The 23,367-nt window shown below is 52.2% G+C and overlaps 2 protein-coding genes across 5 annotated transcripts in view; one reads left to right on the forward strand and one right to left on the reverse strand.

Annotated features, from left to right (window-relative positions):
• The window catches only part of SBK1 (SH3 domain binding kinase 1), a 49,014-nt gene that overhangs the window by 14,483 nt on the left and 11,164 nt on the right, over window positions 1-23,367 (forward strand). For 3 of the 4 annotated variants that reach the window (XM_069870225.1, XM_069870226.1, XM_069870227.1), the window contains exon 4: window positions 203-1,198. In XM_069870225.1, the coding sequence (XP_069726326.1) occupies window positions 203-985 (783 nt within the window). In that variant the 3' untranslated portion in view covers window positions 986-1,198. Of the gene's footprint in view, window positions 1-202; window positions 1,199-23,367 lie in introns of those variants that run through there. The other variant, XR_011338574.1, reaches the window with a different exon arrangement.
• DNAAF8 (dynein axonemal assembly factor 8) overlaps window positions 13,066-23,367 on the reverse strand; it is a 101,273-nt gene continuing 90,971 nt past the window's right edge. The window contains 4 exon segments of the mRNA XM_069870285.1: window positions 13,066-13,274; window positions 17,097-17,166; window positions 21,342-21,427; window positions 22,988-23,205. Coding sequence (XP_069726386.1) covers window positions 13,197-13,274; window positions 17,097-17,166; window positions 21,342-21,427; window positions 22,988-23,205 — 452 coding nt within the window. The 3' untranslated portion in view covers window positions 13,066-13,196.

Genomic DNA, 23,367 nt, shown 5'->3' on the forward strand with positions numbered 1-23,367 from the left:
TGGGTGGCCTGAGACCCATCGCCCCTTTCTCCTGGAATGGCCTGGGACCCACCACCCTGGGACCCTGCTATGGAGAGCACCCCAGATAAAAGCAGATATGACCCCAACAGACGTGTAATGAACACACGGAGATGGCAGTCCCTGAGCTGGGTGGAATTACCATGGGGTTTGGTTTTGGGTGGCTGATGCCATGTCCCCACAGGTGGGGCTCCCCGAGGAGCTGGTGAAGCGCTGTGTGCAGCAGCTGGGCCTGGCCCTCGACTACATGCACAGCAAGAGCCTGGTGCACCGGGACATCAAACCGGAGAACGTCCTGCTCTTCGACCGCGACTGCCGCCGCGTCAAACTGGCTGACTTTGGCATGACCCGCAAGGTGGGCTGCCGGGTCAAGCGCATCAGCGGCACCATCCCCTACACGGCACCCGAGGTCTGCCAAGCTGGCCGGGCGGAGGGCTTCGCCGTGGACACCAGCATCGACGTCTGGGCTTTTGGGGTGCTCATCTTCTGCGTCCTTACCGGGAACTTCCCTTGGGAGGCGGCGGCAGCTTCCGACGCCTTCTTCGAGGAGTTTGTGCGGTGGCAGAAGGGGCGGCTGGCAGGGCTGCCCTCGCAGTGGCGCCGCTTCACGGACAGTGCCCTGCGGATGTTCCAGCGCCTGCTGGCCCTCGACCCCGAGAAGCGTTGTCCTGTCAAGGAGGTCTTCTACTTCATCAAGTGCGACCTGATGGCCGAGGTGCGTCGGCGACCTTCCTACCGCTCCCGCAAGCACGCCGGGGACAAGCTCCCGGCCGGTGGCCATCGTCACGAGGCGGCCGGGTCCTGCACGCCTGCCCCGCTCAAGAGGACCGTCCTGACCGAAGGGAGTGGAGCGCGCGGCTCCGAGGCGAGCGCGGCTGCCCCGGGGACGGCAAGCAGGACAGATGGACGGCAGGACAAAGGCAAAGGGCAGATGGTCCTGGCCACAGCAATAGAGATCTGTGTGTGATGGTGCTGGGGTGGCACGTAGTGGCCACACGTCCCGGCCCCTCACTCCGCGGACAGGGATCGGAGGGGATGCTTGTGGCGGTGGCACGAGCCGGGACCGGGCTCTGGGTCTCCGAAAGTGAAAAAAGAAACAACAAATGAAAAGGAAAAGGACAAAACCAGCTGTGCTTCTTAGCGCGGAGGATGCTGAGCCCCCCTGCCCTGCCCGGGGGAGCCCGGCTGAGGGCACTGCTCGCTGCCGGTGAGGACGTTGGTGCCTGTGACCCCTGCCAAGGCTCCCACCATGGTGGCATGAGGCCATCCCGGTGGGGGGGGCTGCAGGCGAAGGACATTGCTGGAGGTTGCGGACCCCAACCCACTCTCCCCTGCTTTCGGGGCGAGGGAAGGCCGATGACCCCGCAGTGTGGAGGAGGCCTTTGGGAAGGCTGATGTGATTTGCCCCCTCCCAGCAGTCCCTGCTGTGCTGTTGGGGACCGGGAGGGGATGGGGAGGTGGGTGCCAGGCCAGCGATGGGGAGCTGGCACCCCGGCATCCCCAGCTGCCTTTGTGCCACAGGAGGTGCTGGCAGCTATCGATGTAGCAAGTGTCCCTGTTTGTGTGTCGTCGTGCATCCCGGCCGGCAGCCCCTGTCCCCCTGCCCTACCCCACGCCAGCCCCAGAACCTGGCGAGCAGGGGAGGGGGCTTCAAGTGGCCTCCCAATGGTTGCTGTCACCCCTCTTTGCTGTCACCCCTTCCCCAAAACCCTGCCTCCCTCACTGGGGGCTGGCAGGGGGTAAACGCCCCACCACCCTGGCTCAGGGTAGTGGCAGGAGCCACTGGTGGCCCAGTGGTCACTCAGTGACTAGGTCAGGGGGCGAGGGTTGCCCCGTCCCAGTTCTGGGCACCCAGGGCAGCAGGGGGCTCCACAGTGTGGGGAGGCTGTGGGGCACCCTAAGGCGGCAGCACCCAAGCCCTGGCACGGTTCAGGCTTCCCTCCCTTGGGTGGGTGCTGTGGGGTCCGCCCGGACCCCTCCAGCCCCCCAACTCCCGCACAAAGGGCTATAACACTATTCAGCAGCAGTTTACACAGCCGTCAGGTGCCCGGCCGGACCCCCGCGCCACCGCCGCTGCCCCGGTCCCCACGTCCCCACCTCTGCCAGGGCCCAGGGCCAGGTGTAGAAGTAGCATTGCCCCCAAGTAGAGACGCTAGGCACCGTTTTTTCTCCTTTTTGCCTTAGATCCCTCAATGTCCTCGATCTTTCGTGCAATAATGTAAACAAGGGGTCCTGGCCACCCTCCCGGGAGGGCCTGGTTATCCCCATCGCGCGCTCGTTCCCGTGGCGGGATGCCCGGTGTAAGTTCTGTTCCTGTCGAGGTCGCTGTGTCAGTAGGTTGTCGGGTTTTTAATTTCCAGTTCCCTCGGCTGTCAGGTTTTGGACCTTCTTCCCATAGGAGAGGCTGTAGTGTCACAGACGTTACCTCAGTTTGTCACTGTTAAAAAGGATAAAAAAAAAAAACCAAAAAAACAACGAAAACCATAAAAAATGACAAAATACATAGTTATAAAAGCAACAACAAAAAAATCTCAATGGCAGTGAAGGCTTTTTATTAAATAAAGCAGCTGTGATGCTGTTCGTGCAGCCACAGGGGGTGGGGGGCACTGCTTGCACCCCGACATGGGCTCAAGGCTCCCTGTCCCCTGATTTGCACCCTGTCCCACCTCTCCCACCCCATCCCCCCAAGCCCCACAGTCACGGCCAGCCCAGGGCAGGTGGGAAGGGGTGCAGAGAGCAGCCCCATGGGGTGGGACAGCAGCACCCATGGGTGAGGGGGACCCAGCCACGCAGCCCCCCCCAATCCTAAACAGACAGAGCTGCTCGATGCCAAATGTATTCCAGCCACATCCGCAGGCTAATTTCAATTTCCTGGTAATTATGCAAATGAATGTGGATTTAATTAAGGGCAGATTTCATTAAAGTGTTCTTGGGGAAATGAGAACAGGCTAGGGGAGAGCATGGAGGAGGAGAAGGCAGGGAAGGGGAGATGAAGGCAGCACCCATCCCAGAGATCACTGGCTGCAGGGGATGCCGAGAGGATGGGATCCTTTGGGAGGAGAAATCCTGCTTGCTCCCTGCTTCGGAGCCCCATCCCGGGAGGGCTCAGTGTACCCAGCCCAGAGGCGGGGAGCACAGCTGGGATTGACTCTCAGGAGATGCAGCAACTCCTCCAGTGCTCCTCCAGCGCCACTGCAAGCCCTGCTCAGCTGCCAACTCCAGCAGCGAAGGCTTTCATCTCCTTTCCCTTCCCATCAGGGCAGGGAACGCATTTCTTTGACACGTGATGTATGGGTTATTTTTTTTTCTTCCTCCAGCTAAAAATACAGACTTGGCCACGCCAAAAGGTCTAGGAAATCAATGTCATTGTCACCAGGCGCTGGCTAGAAGGACCCTCCCCTCCACGAGCGCAGACAAAAATGGAAATGCTACCATTTGACGTCTTTGAAATGAAGCGCTCGGGTTGCTTTCAGCTCAACTGTCTTTAATTCAAAGTGAAACGGCTAATTTTATCCCAGCAAGGTCGAGGATGCTGAGAGCCTGTCAGCACCGGGAGGACAGGGCCTGCTTGTCTCCAGGTGAGACCTTCAGACCCCAAACCCCTGGCAGAAGCTGCTGCCTGGCAAAGCCACCACCTGCCCACCTCCCCTCTGAGTTTGCCCCCAACTCTGGTGAGGAAGGTGGCTGCTGACCTTGGGCAGTCCCTGAGCGATGGATGAGCAGCACGAGCACTGCTCCCAAAGATTCTGAGATTTGTACAGACCCTCGAGCCGTCTGTGATGCCAGAGGGAAGAGAAACAGGGCGCCAGGTGTGAAAATGACATCAGTGGTGGATGCTGGACGGGTGCAGCACATCCGGCCCCACCACGGTCCCATAAAACCAGATCCTTCCCGAGCTGCTGGGTGGGAAGGCCAGGGTCTCCTGCCTATGACACTTAGCAAAGCCTGGGATTTCACCCAGCCCTTGGTTACTGGAGCTCAATTTTGCCCATTTTCCCTTGGAGATGCTAAGTGAGCCACCGCAGCCCCAGCTTAAAAACTGGAGGCTGAGAGTAAAAATAACCAAGAATGATCCACTTGTTTGGAGCACAAATGATCAATGCCAAGTCGGCATCACAAAAAACAACCCCCAGCTCCAAACAAGCCCTTTAAAAGGAAATATTTTGCCACCAAGATGCTGTCTCAGCTCCCTGCAGGATCCAGCCTGCCGCAGGCATTCCTGTGCATCCCGAGCAGGGATGGGAGTGTGGGGCCCTTTGTTGCAGCCGCCGGCCGTGAGGCTTTGGGCGCAGGGCAGAGGAGAGCAGGAGGCCACCAGTGCCTCCGAATCAGCTGCGTGCTCCCTGCAATGGGTTCTGATGCGGTTTTTTTTCACCCAAAGGTGTCTCTTCCCATGGAAAACCTCTGGGTTTTACCAGGGTCTTTTTGCCAGCTTTGGGATGAAGGTGCGATGAGGATTTTGGGGGGTGGGGAGCCGCCAGAGTGCAGGGGAGGGGATGGAAGCACTCCCAGCCCCACAAACGGCTGGGTTACGGGTTCCGGCTCGGCAGGCCTCCTGTGTTACCATGACAACTGCAGCATCCCAGCTTGGCAAGGACGGCAGAGCTCTGCCATCCCCACCGCCGCCTCCGCTCACCGGGACATGGCACAGGATGCCAGCACAGGCAGGGCCCCTGCCCTCAGACCCAGCTGCCAGCTCAGGGTGCCACGGGCAGCACCCCAAGCCCTCAGCCAAGCATGAGGCTCTGTTTCCTCTGGCTCCTGGGTGCCAGTCCACACTCCTCCTAATTCAGACCTTCCTTCACAACCCCAAGAAAGCCCCAGGGCTGTTAAACAGCAGGGGCAGATGAGGCTTTTGTTTCTCACTTAAGGATCTGCCCATTCCGAACCCCTCTGAAGCCAGGCAGCACGTAACTGAGCCAAAGTACAGCTTGCCCTGCTGCGGGAGCCCCTGCCTGCTCCAGCTTAGAACCATGGAATGGTTTGGTTGGAAAAGACCTTGGAGATCATCTAGTCCAACCATCCCTGTCCAGCACTGAACCAGATCCCTGAGCACCTCATCTGTCCGGCTGCTAAACCCCTCCAGGGATGGGGACTCCACCACTGCCATGGGCAGCCTCTGCCAGCACCTGAGAACCCTTTCTGTGAAGAAATTTTCCCTAATAGCCAATCTAAACCTCCCCTCACACAACTTGAGGTCATTTCCTCTCATCCCATCACTTGTCCCTCGGCAGCACAGCCCAGCACCCACCTCCCTCCAACCTCCTTTCCAGGAGCTGCAGAGAGTGATGAGGTCTCCCCTCAGGCTCCTCTTCTCCAGCCTAAACAGCCCCAGGGCCCTCAGCCACTCCCACAACCCCTGTTCTCCTGACCCTTCCACAGCTCCGTTCTCTTCTCTGGATCTGCTCCAGCCCCTCAAGGTCTTTCTTGGAGTGAGGGGCCCAAAACTGAACCAGGATTCGAGGTTTGGCCTCCCCAGCACCGAGTGCAGGGGATGATCCCTGCCCTGCTCCTGCTGGCCACCCCAGGGCTGATCCAAGCCAGGATGCTGGTGGCCTTCTCGCCCGCCCGGGCCACTGCTGGCTCGTGTTCAGCTGCTGTCACCCAGCACTCCAGGACCTTTCCAGCCGCTCTTCCCCAAGCCTGGAGCTGCACGGGGTTGTTGTGTCTGAAGTGCAGGACCCGGCACTTGGCTTTGTTAAACCCCATCCCATTGGCCTCAGCCCATGGATCCAGCATGTCCAGGTCCCTCTGCAGAGCCTTCCTGCCCTCCAGCAGAGCAACACTCCCACCCAACTTGGTGTCATCCACAAACTCCCTGAGGGAGCCCTCGATCCTTTCATCCAGATCATTGATAAGAATGTGGAACAGAACTGAACCCAGCTTCACTGGGCCCTGGCTGGCAGAGCATCTGTCTGTAGGCACAATGTCCCCAGGCTATCCCCAAGCCCCTTGTATCCCCTCTGGGCACACAGTGGGGCAGTGGGTGCGCAGATCTCAGACCCTGCTCTGGAACTGGCGTTGCCCCACACTAATTCCAGGAGCATCCCAGGTGGCTCCGGCTCTCAGCAGCCTCGCAAGACTTTGGTTCTCAGCTTGATGAGCTAAACCCTTGCTGACATTGGTGGCACTGGGCTCGGGAGGAGCTAAGCTCCTCATCTCAGAGGCTGCTGCACCTCCAGAGAGGTCTCATTTGAAGAGCATTAATACCAGATTAATAGAGGCTTTAATAAACAGTGAATCAACTGCTAATGGAGCCCAACTTGTAAGCCATCTATAACACCTCAGAGGCTTAAAGGCATCCAGAATGTGTCTGGGACACCATGCCGGAAAGAAACTTTAGGATAAAAGGGAGCCCACGCTGGAAAGAAACTTTAGTACAAAAGGGAGCCTGCCTCATCCCTCAGCTGCTTTAGAAGGGGGTGGGTTACCAGCATCACCCTCCCTGCATGGGAATGAGGGAAGGCAGAAGAATTGGGGTCAGCCTTGTGCTCCTGGGGCTGGAGCTGGGTCAGGACCCTGCAAAGAAGCAAGGCTGGTTCATAAGGCACAGCCACCCCCATGGAAGAGCATCCATCATGGAACACAAGCTCAGAGCAGGGCAAAGAGCGAAGCGGGCCTCAGGTACCTCTCCCAGGGCTACACCACCCTCCTCCAGATCAGCTTCTCCTGGTGCCTATCAGCACTTCCCCTGCTGAAGTCTGCAACCACGGCTTCATCCCTCATCTTTGCACCTCCCTGTCTGCTCCCAGCATTGCGTAATCCCAGGCACTGATTTAGATCCCTCACCTTCCTCTGGACTGAAGAAGATCCTGCTCCCTCAGCTTCTGCTGGACTCCAGCCTGTGACACACCTGCAGTCACCCAAAGGATTGACCCTCACCCAGCCTGGTTTGTGAGGAGCACAGCAAGGACCCCAGCCCAAGGGCAGGGTCTGGTTTCAAAGCCTTGTCTGATGAGGCACCACAGTGTCCAGCTCTGCAGAGCTCCTCAGTCCTACCTGCCCTCACGAGCCCTCCTTGCCAAGGCTGCCCAGGGTACCCGGCTGGCCACCTGGGACATTCGCCTGGCTTCAATTCCAAGTAGACTTCAGTATTTGGAGGCTGCCAGATGTGTTGGCCAAGAGACTCAGGAGGCTGGGCATCAGAACAGTCTATGGATGTTCAAGATGTTGACAGCAGATATCCAGAAGGCAGGGCAGTTCAGTGGTCAGAAGCTTCTGGGTCATCTTTAATTTTCTTGGTAGCACCAGTGTTCAGTATGTTCAGGTCCATGGGTGTCTCCCTTTAGAGACAGGAGCAGCTCTGCAGCCCCCAGGGGCACTGTGGTTGGCATCAGCTCCACCTGGTTGAAGCAGACCAAGATTCTGTCTTTTTGCAGGGTCAGGAACTGAAAGGCATCTCAGCTGGCTTCCAGGCTTCCTGAGGGATGCGGGATCTTGCAGGACAAGCATTCAGAGATTGGAACCAGCACAACAAGCACATCAGTCTGAGAGCATGAAGCATCCAGCTCTAAGTCATTATCCAGTTTTCGACTGGTGTTCTTGGGAGCCAATTGGTCATGGCAAAGCCTCCTCTGCTCCACCACAGAGCAAGCCCAGCCTACTGCAGACCAGATCTGTGGGTCTGAACAGCTGCTCTGTGGCTCTAAGGGAGACATTAATTGGCTGGTCTCCTCTGACAGGGTGTCAGCGTCCTAGCACGCAGCCACAAACAGCTCAGGGGCTTCTGCCAGAGTTCTGGAAAGGACAAGTCCCACACCCAAAGTCCATGCTCAGAGCATGGAAGCCCAGCTGTCTGGCATTAAGAGCTTCACAGCTGTGTGAGGGCCTGCAGCTATGCAGCAGAAGCTGAAGGCATCCCCCAGGCAGTGGCTGCCAGCAGAGAAACAACCTTCGGCCACTTCACCCTGCCATGCTCCCACCTGCCCCCTCTCTAAGTCAGCTGAGGAGGTCTCCCACGTTTCAGCCCCAGAGAGATCACCAGGACACAGCAGCACTGACATCTCCACTATCAGATGAGTACCAGCAGCACAACAGGGTCTGCCACAGCATGCAGAGAGGCAAACGTGGATTATTGCCCACAGCGGAGGAAGGTCTTTGGCAGACTGGTCACCTGCAGGTCCACGGGAGCCACCCAAGGATCCTCATCAACAGTGGAACCTTGGTGATCTTGCTAAAGACAAGAGTATCATCTCCCAAAGGTCACGGGGATCTCCAGAGATTCCTGGTGGCTGGAAAATGGTAAACCTCACACATGTCATCGAGTAGGAGGGCTCTAGGGATCAGCATAAGAAGTAACCTCCAGACCCATCCATCCACCAGGCAAAACAGCCAAGCACTGCCTTGAGACAGGGACAGGGCCCTGGAATCCAGCAGATGCCCACCAGCACAAGGTCCCAGGTTTTCCCTGAGAGCTTACATACCCCAGGCTGATCCCAGCCTGACCATCTTACAACCAAGGAAAGGAAGAGTCCAGCAGGCCTTCTTCTACAGCACCTGGGTGTGTGATGGGTTTGCATGCTGGGAGCAAGGAGAGAAGGATGCGTGGAGAGATGGAGGGATGGAGGGATGGATGAGACCAACACATCCACCCTACAGCCCCTCTGCTGAGCTCCCCAGGAGCACCTGCAGCACCAGCAGCCCCTAATTGACCCTGCACTGTGTGAAATTGTCCAGACAGAGCTTCTGCCCAGCTTTAACCGAGAAACCCAGCTGCTCTTTGGGATGGCAGTGGTGTTGCTGGTGGGTTGTGGCCACATTGGGGTCAGGTGAGCCTGCACGAGGCTCTGCTGCTGGTCTCCTGCATGACCCAGTTCACTGAGCTCCTCACGCACCGGGCTGATGTCTCTGCCTGAGCCATCCACTGTTCCAACCATTTTAATTACCCACATCTGAGTCATCCCCAGCCTCGCTTTATCAAAGCTCACAGCCTTGCAGACAAACCACCCTTTGTGCTCCTCTAGCCCCTGTCAATGGGGAATTGCCAAGAACAAATTAATCAGCGGCTCCTGCTGCACCAGGCCTGGGAGGCGGTGCCCCAGGAAGATGGAAATCAAGGAACAGAGAGGGGCCACTGCCCACCTGCTGGGACAGAGTTGGGACTGGACCCTGCATCCTGATCCCACCGCAGGGAGGGTTCACGCACAGGGCTGGAGCTAGAACAGGTTTTTGCGGTGAATGTAAATGTTAAGGGTAAAAAGAAAAAGAACGATTCTCACACAAATAAAATCTACACACTGGCATTAGAGGGGTGATCCGAGGGGTGGAGCACCTCCCATCTGAGGACAGGCTAAGGGAGTTGGGGTTGCTCAGCCCAGAGAAGAGAAGGTTCTGCAGAAGCCTTAGAGCAGCTTCCAGTACTGAAAGGAGCTCCAGGAAAGCTGGGAAGGGTCTCTGGATCAGAGAGTGCAGGGATAGGACAAGAGGGAACGGTTTGAAGCTGAAAGAGGGAGATTGAGATGAGCTCTTAAGGAGAAATGTTTTGCTGTGAGGGTGATGAGGCGCTGGCCCAGGTTGCCCGGAGCAGTGGTGGCTGCCCCATCCGTGGAGGTGTTCAAGGCCAGGTTGGATGGGGTTTGGAGCCTCTGATCCAGTGGGAGGTGTCCCTGCCCATGGCAGGGGGTTGGAACTGAATGGGCTTTGAAGTCCCTTCCAGCCCAGATCATGCTGTGATTCTATGATTCCGTTAGAGGTGTCACCTGTTTTCACCTCTGGTTAACACAGCACCAGTAAAGTCGATGGGGACAACAATGTGGAACACCCACAAGTTTGCTCTGAGGTGATGAGTTTTATTGTGGAGTTTGTGTGTAAGTGTCAGTGCGGCCAGGCTGCAAAATCCATGAGGAGCTGCTGGGTCTGCAGTGGTGGCTGGAAGAGGCTCAGAGCTGTCACCCTCTCTCCCTGCAGCAATGGGGTGCCGACCTAGAGCTGGAGCCACCTGGAGACAGGCACAGCCAGTGCCTGCTCCATGGGGATGAGCTGCTCCTGGCAGAGAAGAGCTGGAGAGCGGATGGGCTGCCGGTTCAGCTCCTCCACCCGTGAACAACACCATCAAGTGTGTGCACCTTGCCTGGCACTGATGATGGTTCATCCAGCTCCAGAGCAGTGTCCTCTGCTACCGGTAGCAGCCAGGTAGCGATTCCGAGCCCTAACAGGTAATTAAATCTATCCTTGGCACAAAGGGGAACACGGTGAGCTGGAAAGCCATGACACGAGTGCAGCTCTCCATTGCCTGCACCCATGAGAGGGAAGAGCACGCAGCACCTCTGCATCCCTCAGAACACCAAGGGCTCACACGAGAGCTACTGAGCTCTCTGCACAAATAACCACAGCGTGCCCACATCCCAGGTGCAGGGCCGGAGCTTTTCTGCACCCCCAGGCACTCGCATACAGAAGAGAGGTGATGATCGAGCTAGAATAAGATGGGAAAATGAGAGGCTTTCCCATCTTTGTTATCACAGGCCCCTAAGGAGTTAACACAAAATGTCACCTCCTATATTTTCTCTCTCCTCCATTGAAGCAGCCCTGACACTGGCAGCAGAACAATGCTAAACTCTGATTAGCTCTGGTTTTCCAGCAAGAGGGGAGGCACAAAAGGGTGGGGAATTAATACTATTCTGCATAATTTTTAATCTAAATTCCATTTCTTTTCTTTTCTTTCTCAAGGAATTAAACAATCTAGGGGGTTTTGTACTAAATTTCTTGCTTTCATAATCTAAATGAATTGTTTGCAAGTAGGAGCCAGCTGCAAAGCTGGCAATCTCAGATCAAATCTGCCTTTCTCCTAGTTCTGGCAATCATTAATTTGCTCCTCAGCTCTGATTAGCTAATCCTGGCTGGCAGAATGCAACATTTGAGCTATAGCTCCCTTTGCTGGAGCTGGTAGTGGGATTGATTTCTGCAACGTCCATGGAGCTCCTGGTTGTCAGCTTTCTGGAGAGGAGCGAGGTGCTCTGGCAGGAAAGGCTGGAGAGGTTATTTATGGCACCCTGGCATTTTGGAAATATCAGAGGATGATTTCTTTCCCTTGCTCTGTGCAGGGCGAGCTGGTTTGTTATGCCGAGACTAATTAGCTGGGCTTTAAAATAGGAATTGAAGACACAGCAGCAGCTTCTTGCTTAAGAATATCTGGGTGCTGCCCCATTTTCTGATGTTGCTGGTGTGTCTAGGGACACAGCAGAACTGTTCCCTCTGCTTCACACAGGGGAAATTGAGGCATGGGTCTCTGCATGTGGCTAGATGGGGGCTCACAAAGAACCAGCCTTGGGACCGAGGCTGCCCAGAAGGGGATGTGGTACAGGGTGGTTTTCATACCAGGCCCTGTTTCTTTCTATGGCAATTTATGCGACACTTGGAGAGCTCCTGCCTGCTGGCAAGCCCTGACAGGACCAGGGTTGTCTGAATGCATTGTCACTGCCCCAGACTGGCAGCTGCCAGTCACCAGCTCATCACCTCCTGCTGCCCAGGTCTCCGTGATCCCATTTTTCCCAGGTTGGAGGGCCCAGGGAAGTTGGACACAGTGCTGGTGACCTGCGTGCCACTGTGCTGGCTGGTGCACGGCTGCTGCTGGCCCTGCGTGCCCCTTCCTTGCACGTAGCTCTGCAGGCCTTGTCTTTCAGCTGCTATCTGGCTGTGCTTTATTCTAACGTGCTCCTGTTTTCAGATCACATTCCCTGAGTGCTGGGGGTGGATCCTTTTAATTTTCATTTGTTTCAAAGGCATACATGGCTTACAAGCATGACAGAAATGCGCCTGGAGTGCAGGAAGTGGCCTACTTAGCTGCAGGAGCAGAGCAGGCTTTTCTGTCTCCTGTCCTCCCTGGGGACTGGGACAGCTGCCTGCTTCCCCTGCGGGCATGTGTTCCTGGAGATGTTCAGTCCCACCATAAAGTGCAAAGGGCCTGTCCAGGCAAAACAGAAGCATAGGTTTGAAGAGTTATGCCAGGTTCTGACACCAAAGTACTGCATGGGGTTTGGGCAGGTCCCCTCTCCATGTCTCCAGTCACACAACAAGCTCTTGTTGCTGTTTCAAGGTACCTTAGAGATGGGGACAGATGGAGGCTAGCTGGAAGCAAAGCTGCAGGGCCAGACCTCTAACACCTCTTGGACTCACTGGACACTTTCAGCCCAGTCTGAAGGAGGACAGAGATCTGAGAGGTGTTATATTTTTAGAGTTCTTGTGAGGTAATGGCTGGGCAGGAGGAGGACTCGTACCAGGCTCTCTCAGAGGGAAAGGCTGTGGACAGAAGGGGTTCACCCTGCCAGGAGTACTCTGAGGTGGGCTGGCCAGCCAACTACTCTGCCTTAATACCACTTAGAGAGAGCACTGGGGCTGTTCTTGCTACATCCATGATGTCTGGAACTGGATGCAGGCATGTTTCTAAGTCTTTGCCTAAGCAGGGCAGACAGGAACATGAGGCCTCCCCAACTGAGAAAAATCTTCCTCAAAGGAGCTGGAGTTGCCCAGTGGGTTCCAGGTAAACAGAGGACCTTGTATTAATGCCTGCTTACTTGCCAAAGAGCTCATAGAAAACACTCGGCCAAGGAGGAATTGTGCTGTGATCAGCAGCTGCTGGAGGAGGAGGAGGCAGGGTTGTGTGCCCAGGGGACTGCAGCAAGCTGAGGCTGGGCAGAGACAGCAGGGAAAGGGCTGCCAGAGCAGAGGCAAGTGAACATGAAGCTGTCCAGCTGTTAATCTTACTCAACAGCTCTGCCTGGTGTGCTGAACTCTCCAGAGATCCAACCTTTCCTCATAGCATTTCCATTTTATTTACTGTGGCTTTGTCTTTGGTTCAAAGAGCACAGCAGGAGCAGAAAATGGAGTCTCTCCATAACACATCGGGCACCTGACAGATAGACCGCAGCAAAACCCCTGTCCCTACTTACTTTCCTGCCAGAGTTTTTCCCTGCCAGTGCAATGCTCCAGACCTTGCTCAAGCAGATTGTCTCTGAACGCATTCCACTAGAAAGCACAGCTACAGTTAGAAAGGTTTGTTCTTGGGTATTGATCCTTCTTCCCACCACTCTCATGTATCTTTACTGATGCTAATACTACAATGGAGACTTTATGTTTTAATGCAAAACAAATACTGGTGCTCTGAGAGGCTGGGAGTCCCCTGTGTGTCCATCTGCACACATACCCGAAGTAGTGTCCACCCCCAGGGGCCTTGATCATCTCCACTAGCAACCCTGGGATCCAATTCAGTGGATGCTCTCAGATGTCAGGGAGTCAAAAAGGCAACAGAGCAGCTCTTCAGCCTGGGGAGAAAAGAAGGAAGGGATTGGGGGAGAGCTGTGATTTCCAGGCATCACAAAGAAACTTCTTTTCAGAGGTAGGTTTCCCATGCGTGCTCACAGTGAGGATGTTTACAAGGCTGAATTAATCATAGAATCATGGAATGGTTTGGGTTGGAAAGGATCTTAAAGCCCATCCAGTTCCACCCTCCTGCCACAGGTAGGGACATCTCCCACTGGATCGGGGCTCCAAGCCCCATCCAACCTGGCCTTGAACACCTCCATGGATGGGGCAGCCACCACTGCTCTGGGAAACTTGGGCCAGGACCTCCCCACCCTCACAGCAAAACATTTCTCCCTAAGATCTCATTGCAATCTCCCCTCTTTCATCTTAAATCCTAGCCCAGATGTGGCTACAACTGTCCCACCTGTGGAGGTGTTCAAGGCCAGGTTGGATGGGGCTTTGAGCAAGATTTTCTTTGGTTTTCTTCAGTTCACTGAAAATGTCAATCTTGAGAATGTCCAAGTAGGAAATCTAACTCCCTCCCAGCTGCTCTGCCTCTTCTTCCAAACCTTGGTCCTGTGCAGCTCTTTTGGTGTGGCTGCTTCAGAGACGAGGAGCCTAGCCTAGCACAAAGGCCTTCAGGACCAGTAACTCTGTGCTCATGAACACCATGTTACCCCACAGCATTATGCACACTGGGCTGACAGTCCACCTCACACAGTCCCTGGGACTCTCCTCCTGCCAGCACTCTGCCTCTCATAGGGTTTTAGGTCTCTTCTGTAGGACTCCAGCCCTTCTGCCTGCTGCTGAGGGGCTACTGATCTTGCCAAGAGCGGCTGAGATGTGTTTTCCCTCTGTCGCTCTGCTCCAGTCCCAGGTTTCAGCAGCCTCTCCAGAGACGGAGGTGCTGGAGCAGCCAGTGTGGTTGCTGGTAACAGTGTCAGCGCTCCAAGCAGAGTGGAGTGATCAGCACTGCCTGGAGCACAGGCTTGACTGCACATCCATGGGCTCTTTCTGAGGAATGGCTGTGTAGAAACCACGCTGTCTCCATGCTCTGACCCGCTGATGGTGGCAGATCAATGACACACCGCACCATCATTGAGGGACGGCCACACCAGAGCTGCACATGAGGAGAAACAGGACATCCCAGTAACAGCACAGCACTCCCTGACAGCTCTTATATCACCAGGGAGGTTCCAGCTTGGGTATGGACCAGGTGCAGGGACATCTAGGGCCACTGGCAGTTCAACATCCGCTAACGGTGGCACGAACAGAAGATGGCTCTGTCGCTTCTAGAGGTGAGCTTCTTTGTGTGGTCCCAAGAGAAGCATGCATGGGGAGCAGGCACCTGCAAGGTCACTGCCTGGGAAGAAGGAGCTCCCAAAGCATGAGTTCATCTGCACCTGAGGCAGATGCTTCAAATAAGGCAGGTGAAAACTGCTACAGAAACACTTGCTTCTCTCTGTGACTGCAGGAGGAGGTGAGACAGCTGCGCAGACATAGATGTCAGCACTGATAGAGTCCACATTTCAAAAGCTGATTTCTCATCCTATCATCTAGTCCCAAATCACACCGGTAGCAAATATGAAATTCCTTTCTACTTCCATGGCTCAACTCTACCAGTAAATGCTGCAGCTCTGCTCAAACCACGAGGATTTGAAATCCATGTTCTTTTAACCCTCCTACACTTTGCCTGATATCATGTTGTTGCTCATTAGCTTTGACCTGGAAAGCCTGGCAGACATTTCATAAACTCATTAGCAAGAGATCAGAGGATCAAACATCATTTCTAGGGACAGCCTTTGAGGTACAGGCATTTCCTCATGAGCTTGCTCCTCAGATCTGGCTCTGGGATTTCTAAACCTACCCTGAACTTTGGAGCAAAAAGCCCATTTGAAAATAAACATTATTGGCCTCTTCTCCCAAGTGACAGGGGACAGGACAAAAGGGTATGGCCTCATGCTCTGCAAGGGGAGGTTCAGGCTTGACATTAGGAAAAGAATTTTCACGGAAAGGGTCATTGGGCACTGGCAGAGGCTGCCCAGTGAGGTGGTTGAGTCACCTTCCCTGGAGGTGTTTAAAAGACGGGTGGATGAGGGGCTGAGGGGCATGGTTTAGTGATTGATAAGAATGGTTGGACTCAAAGATCCTGTGGATCTTTTCCAACCTGGTGATACTGTGCTTCTTGTAGCCAGCAATCCAAAGCGCTGGCAAACTGCCACTGCTGCCCGCTAGACTCGTGGCCTAAACTCTGAGCTGCTGTGAGTGGCCCCTGCTTCCAGCAATGCCAGAGGGATTTGATTCAGCAGCCCAGGCAGCTGGGAACAGCTGAGCATATTTGTCCTTTCTCCTACCTACCACAGAAAGCTCTATCAGCTTCTTTCCGATGGGCTTATTCCCCATTGCTGTGAAGCAGAAGGGATTTTCTGTCACCCAGAGATATGTAATGTCCTTTCCAAAGCAAATCAGAAGAGAGCCTGGACTGGTTGCCCTGTCACATTACTTGGCAACAGCCTGGCACCCTGGCAGCAGTAAGCACTGTGCTCTGACAGCCTTGCAGCTATCGCAGCATGGGGCAGGCAGACCTTCCCAGGCACCGCAGCGCATACCAGCCTGGGGAAAACATTACTGTGCCTGAGGGAAAGCTGCTGAAAACAGCAGTTGTACGACTTTGGGAGAGTTTGGGGTAGTTTTGCCTGTGTTAAAAGCAGGCACCAAGACTTCAAAGAAGGCTCTGTGTCTTTTATGGCTCGGTCCTCAGAGCCCTGGTATGGAAGGCAGCAGCTCTTATACTGCGTATGATGTTACAAACACATCTTGCTCCTCTGCTGGAGCAAAAGGGATCCACAGGCGAGGCCTGTCCACTTCCTACTGCTTATCATTCTCCCCAATTCTTTTACAGCTCCTAGTCCTAATTCCTCAGGCACTGCATCTCCTATCCAAATCTCTTGTTTGTTTTGTACTACACTTTGAGGATTACATCCAGAGTTTAAAGGTATTTATGCAGTTTATTCCTGTTAGCTGCTCACGTGTTTGGAGCTCAGCGTTTCTTTTCTCAGGATGAACTACTGAGAAATATTAGAATCTTAGAATGGTTTGGGCAGAAGAGACCTCAAAGCTCACCCAGTTCCACCCCTGCCATGGGCAGGGACACCTCCCACTGCATCAGGGGCTCCAAGCCCCATCCAACCTGGCCTTGAACACCTCCACGGATGGGGCAGCCACCACTCCCCACCCTCACAGGAGAACATTTCTCCCTAAGATCTCATCTCAATCTCCCCTCTTTCAGATGCAAATTGTTCCACCTCATCCTTTTCCTGCGCTCTCTGATCAAGAGCCCCTCCCCAGCTTTCCTGGAGCCCCTTTCAGTACTAGTCAGTTCACCCAACCCCGGAACAGCAAACAGCTGAATTTCTCCTCTTCTGTTTAGATTTGGGCTTCTGAAACATAACTTCCCGATCACAGGACATGTGCCAGCTTGGTAGTAGGGCTGAATGAACATTTCGTGTTACTTATTTTTGACAAGTATCACAGATCTCTTACGAAGTGTTGATTTGTCATAAAAAATAAGTGACATCTATGGAAAATATTGAATCTTTATGAAAATCTCCAGATATTTTGATTCAAAATAGTGCCACCGTTATGATGTGGAAGTCAGTTTGACAGAGTTTTGGTCTTACCTTCCAGTATGTACTGGGCTCTTGATTAAAGCCAAGGCATGGGGCTGTCATGAGGCACCACCTCTGCCTCATACAAATTGATATCTTCTAAAATTCAACCAATTTTGACAAGTTTCATTCACCCCAGGGGTACAAATCCATACCATAAGCTTCTCTACTTGCCTGTTTCTCATTTTTGGGATAAAGGAGAAGCTGCGCAGTGTCCAGGACTGACTGCTTATGTTGATAGATGCTGGAAGCCGGGGTTACTTTGCTATCTCAGCTGTCAGAGACTGCAGATGACCTTCCTCTGAGGAGGACTACACTCTGTGCCAACGGCTCTGGCCATGTGCATCTGTTACTGAACTTCTTTACACAGATAAATCCTGGGTTTTACAAAGCTTTGTATAAATGGATTTGGATTCTTAAAATATAAGCCTCCAAACAAACAGTACTGACCTGTTGCATAACGGGGTCTCTAGGGCAGTGGGAAATACACATACGTGTAGGTAGGTAGCTCTGGGCAAGAGTCTTTTTCTCAACAAAGATAAATCTGTTTTCCCCAAACCCCATGACTTTCCAAGCTGCCTTCACTAGCAGGGCCTGCTTCACTGGTCCTTGCTTTGCTCTGGTCCACTCCAAGCCACACATGAGCTGACCTCCAGACATGTTAAAGAGAAATTCAGTGGGAAAATACAAATGCCAAAGTTGCCTTTTAAACTAACTCTACGGTCAGAGGCTTAGGCTTGCAAAATGTCCAGAGGCTTTGGGAACCACTCCCTGCTCCCTGCCCCCATATCCAGGTATTGTACTAGGCAACAGTTTTCCCTTCAGTGATTTTCAACAGCTCCAAGATTTTACACCTTGTGTGTTCATTTCTGGATTTCTACACCTCTTTTTCCTCCAAAGCTCCCAGGGATGAGCTTCCTATAGGGATAACATCACTCCCTGCTAACAGCAATTAACACTTAGTAGGAATGTTTAGTCAGAGAGAATAACATGCAGTTAAGTTCCTTAACACTTTTGTTCTGATTGCACTACGTTGTCTAAACCCAGGAAGGTGTGAGGAGGCCTAGTCTACACTCCGCTTTCCTTCTGCTGCAGCTAGGTTTTGGGTGTGCATTAGTCAAGTTCAGTACAACATTAACTATGTGAATTCCTACAGACCATGAGCAATACAGTTAGGTCCTAATAATCTTATGGGCACCTGAAAGTACTCACCATAGAGGAGTAATCACTATGAAATCAGTAGAATCACAGAATCACTAGGTTGGAAAAGACCCACAGGATCTTTGAGTCCAACCATTCTTATTAATAACTAAACCATGCCCTTCAGCACCTCATCCACCTGTCTTTTAAACACCTCCAGGGAAGGTGACTCAACCCCCTCCCTGGGCAGCCTGTTCCAGTGCCCAATGACCCTTTCCATGAAAATTTTTTTTCCTGATGCATCACCTATTAAGGCATTGAAATCTAGTTTGTCATGCATAAAAAGCAGAACATGCCTTTCTTCCAGGAGCTACTTTGAATCTCCTTGTAAATTCTTCCCCCTGCCACCATGCAGCTAAAAAATCTGGCTGTAAAACCAAGTTATGACAGGGAAAATTCAAATGCTTTACTTTGGAGATCCAGGCAACAGGATGCTGACAGAACAAGAAAGGTAAGTCTCACATCATTTTTATTTCCTGCCTGTGGATAGGATTGGGTCCCTTCCTTCTCTAGATACTCCCCCTAGTCTCCACCACTCTCTGTGCTTCAGCTTCCCCTCACCACTTCCAAACATTTACTTCACTCTGCCCTATGAGCTGCCCTTGGCACCCTCCCGGATTCCTACTTTGGCTCCAGTCTTTGCAGACTGGATTCAAGCTCACAGTCTGCTTTTTGTGCCCCTTCCACATACATTCCGTCCCCTTCTCTGTTCTTCCTGCCCTTTGGTGAAGAAATAATGCCTTCAGAGAGCAGATAGAGTGGGCACTGCTGCTGCTGAGCAATGATCATCTCATGGTTACGAGGGTCTGTGTCTCTCTTTAAGGCAACTGCTCTGCACAGGATATCCTCCAGTGACTGATTCTCTTCTTGATGTGCTACTGCTAAGAGCTGGCTTAGGAAAGCTTTAATAGGCTCTGAACTATGAGCGGTTATAGTAGCAGAGCCTGCATTGTTCCTCTCAACACCTGATTCCTCCTCCTTATCACAGTCCATCTCTGACATCACATCCCAGGCTTCCATACAGATGGCAACGTTTCTCCCCGTGGCACAAAGCCTAAGTAACATGGCTCAGTTGTGAATCAGCTCCCAGGGTTGTGAAATAATCTCTCACACCATGGGACTTCAGCAATGCAGCTGAAACACAGGCCAGAATCTGTGCAGGTATTGGAACCCTGGGCCAAGGCAGTAGGAGTGAAATAAATACACAGCAATGTACTCAGTACAAGAAAGGTCACGTGGCTCTGGCTGATGGAGTCATAAGTGTAATTAACCTCAGATGTTGTTTTGAAATGTTTATAAAGCAGGCAATGAAGATGTCGTAGCATGAAGTATCCTTATGAGACACTAGTTAAGTCAGGCTGGGTTTTCACAGATACTTGCAAAGTTGATTTTACACAGTATGATGGTTTATGATACAATAAGGTTGTGATTTTACCACTGGCTAAAGCTGATCTGCCTGAGGATCACGAGGATCTGATCTGCCTGAGGATCCCCTCCTCTCCGTCCTGCGCACACCTTGCTGCCTCTCCCTTCCACGAGCATCATTGATCATGAAGGCAAATATGTTTCTGTTGAGCTGGTTTTAAATGGTGCGTGATTGCTGCTAGTTCTGGCACTGGGGCAAAAGGGACAGCAGACCCTGCCATTTGGGAGCGCCTCCTAACAGCCATATATTAAGCACATGTGTTTTGTGGTTTGTCAAGGAAGATTATCCTTTGCACAACCAGCCACACTGGCACAGAGCAGGAGGAGGGGCGAGAGATGCAAGTGAGAATGGCAGAGTTCACGCCTATACCTTCCCACTTCCTTCTCAGCCCCATGGCTCACATGAACAGCAGTGAGAACCCATGGTGAGGTTTGCTTTGGGGGTGCTGCCTTGAGACTGGCAGTCTTGAAACATACCAAGTTAAGCCCAGAGAAGACAGAAGTACTGTGTTGTAGCTGATCTTGTTAGGCACACACAACTCTGATCAGCAAACACCTCAGAAGAATAAAGAGCTGAGGGGATCGTGTATTGGCTGCCAGCTCTGCTTGCATCCCCTCTCCCAGTGCTCCCTTCTGCAGTGATTGCTGGGATTCCCAACTGATTGCTTTTACTCTGTAAACCAGGGAAAGAGTGGATGGAAACTCACTAGAAAAGGTCTTGAGTAACTTGCTCTTTGCTTGCCCTTAGTGCTGTGCCTCGCTGGGTAAAAGGTCTGGGATGTGGCTCCCAAGCACGCGCGTGCGTGCTCTTAAATGAACGGGAGCAATGTCTAAATGCTGTCATCAGCTTAAAAACATTTTATAGAGGTTACTGATGAAGTCTGTTCCAACCATTCTTCCCAGGTGTTGCTTTCTGACTGACCACAGCAACATTTCATCACTGTATGAGAACTCCAAGGTGTCTATCAGCTTGGATGTTCAGGTTTGATCTCCCTGATGCTTGTAAACTCCAGCATCGCTGAATTCCTCATTCCTGTCCCACTGACAGCATTATCTGGATGTTGGTACAGCCAAAGTCACAACAGCCTAATTGGACTTCTCTATACTGGATGTGTCAGAAAAAACACGCCCCTGGCTTCCATTCCGAGTGGAAATCATGTTTGTGAACTACACATTGTATTGTCAAATACCAGCCCCCTATGCAAAGAAACTTTTACTCTGGAGTACAGTGGGTTAATTGCCCTGATAATCATTCCATTTTACTAATCAGTCCCTGTAGAGGAGTTCTGTTTGTTTTACCAGGCTTACAAATCCGCTAACCAGCATTTCTGGTGATTTATTTAAGAGGCTGATTTTTGATTTTGCTCTCTGGCGTTTAAGGTTTTTTTTTTTTTTCATACCAAATGTAGAATCTGCTAAGATATTTCTCCTAGGAATTTTATTGATTCAGCAGGTCTATTCCCAATGAGAGCTCTCATTTCAGAGAATCCCTGTATTTGTGGAAGCCTCAAAGACACTCCAAGTCCTTAACAGAAAACATGTTTCATTTTTTCTAAGTTTAAGTTTCTGAGTGTACGACACACAGCTTTGAAACTGGGAACACGGTGAGGTGTTGACCCATTAACAACAAGTTAACTCAGGAAAAATGGGCTGCCTTTGAGTGACACCCAGCCTCCTGGGAGCCTGAACTGGAAGTGAATTAGAGGGAAGAAAGCCAGCTGCCCTCCTTCAGGTCACAAGCTCTCTAGCAGGGGGCTGAGACAGTGCTGTTGAAGCAGCATTGTCCTTACTTACCTGTCCAGCAGGGAGTCGAAGCAAATGACTGCATTGTCTCTCTGTGCTGCTAGCACCAGACACAAACCGTCCATTAAGAGGGAACACTACAAGAGAGGGAAGAACAGAGCTTTGGTGTTGTTATCCGCTTAAATAAGGCTGTAAGGTTTGCTGATGAACTGCTGACAGCACAGATAACTGCCTGTGTGAGGGGATGAAAGTCACAAAGCAACAGACTCTTTCCAATTGAAACAGTACGGTGTCTGAACTGCTAGTTATCCCGCTCCTACGGCACACTATTATTCCTGTTGCCTTCTCTCAGAGTGAAAATAAGTAGGTTGCTTAAGTGTGTTATTCAGTCTCTAAGTCTGCTGGAAGCAGGAATATGGAGATAACTGTAAATGTTGAGATATTGTAGCAGAAACGCTTATTACTTGAAGGAGCCCATCTCCCTTCTGGCAAGGGAAAGCAAATGCTGCAATGTTCACCTTTGGCTCAGCAGTGCCAGACCCTTCTGGAAACATGCCAGCTGGGCTCAGAATCATTCATCTCTGACAGGAGGAAGTGTTTCCATCTCCAGGAGAGCAGCTCTGCTGCCATGGCTCTCCTTCCCACATGCTGATTCACTTTGTCCTTCCTAGAGAGCTGTGCATATTCCCGTGTGCACAGGGAAGACATCCTCAGGGGAACCACAGAAGAAGAAAGTAGTGCCTAGGCTAATTGGACGCCAGATGTGATTGCTATTCTATACAAATGTACTTAAAAGGGTTGCTGTCAGTTTAAAAAATCACAACCTAAAAAGATCTCACCTGTTCCTCTTTACAGACAACAACTAAGATTCATAACTGAAAGGCTGGAAACACAAATATTTTCAGAGGGACTGCTGTGTGTCTCTGACAGCCCTTTGTTGATTGCTGCTTCCAGAAGAAGTAGCTTCCCCCCTCGTTTACTCTGTGCTCCTGACCCCTCTTCTTGCACATTCTACCTTGCTGCTTTGCCTTGCTAAGATTGCTGAAATGGTGGGCTTCTCCCAGACCAAGTGCAAAGAGAAAAACAGCTTGGGCCAGACAATCTGCTGATGTAAATCAATGTTTCTGCTCATCCTAGAAGCACATCTCCTGTTCCAGCCCTGTGAGCCCCTCCTCAAACCCCACACTGGACCGCAGCTTGAGCTGTTAGCACCAACTAAATCTCTGCCTAAGACACCAGGGCACAGTCCAAAAAGTGGAAGGGTTATTTAGCATTGTAGAAGAGGATTAATGGTGTGCGATTAGAGAAAGGGAAACAGAAACTGTATTTATACGGAAAACCAAGACAGGATAGAGCAGCAGAACATACATAACAGCAGCAACTGCACGCTGACAGGTGAACGGAATAAAATGCTTAATAGGGATGTGCTGTTCGCATGGAGGCTATGTTCACAAATAATGGTGTCAAGGTTAGATGTCAGCAAGCCAGCAGAGGCACAGGAACACAAGGGACTAGCTAGCACAGCATGCTGCCCACATTACTTACCAGTGGTATTAGAGCTCAGATGCAGTGCTGTGCTAAAACTGCTACCGAAGCAAGTTTGCTCAGAGCTAGCCTGGAGATCTTAGCACAGCATGGCATTAAAAGGCTCCTCTTTTGTGCCAAGGAAGCAAAGCACAACTCCAGCTGTTTCATACCTTTGCTGCAACACTGTACTTTGCCCTGCTTAGCATCTCAGAGATGCAGTGAGCTTGCGGTGCATCCAGGACAGTGAGGTGTACTCCAGTCACCGTGAAATCTTTGCCAATGAGCTGATCAAGCAGTTCGATATAAGGTGGGTGCTCTGAACCCCAAAGGATTATCCCAGGCAATACAAGGCAAGTGGTTTGGCAGAGGTTATCAAGCAAGCACCGATCTGATGGGGAAAAGATCAAAACACAACAGATGCCAGTTTTATAGTTCACCCTCTCAATAATTCCTCCCTGCCATGTACAGGTAAATGGAAGATCAGAGGGACTCGGGCAGTGTTTGGGATGTTCATGGATGCAGTTTGCCTTCCTGAACCGTCAGAGTTGTG

The sequence above is a fragment of the Phaenicophaeus curvirostris genome, chromosome 16 (genome assembly GCF_032191515.1).
Source record: "Phaenicophaeus curvirostris isolate KB17595 chromosome 16, BPBGC_Pcur_1.0, whole genome shotgun sequence".
NCBI lineage: Eukaryota > Metazoa > Chordata > Aves > Cuculiformes > Cuculidae > Phaenicophaeus > Phaenicophaeus curvirostris.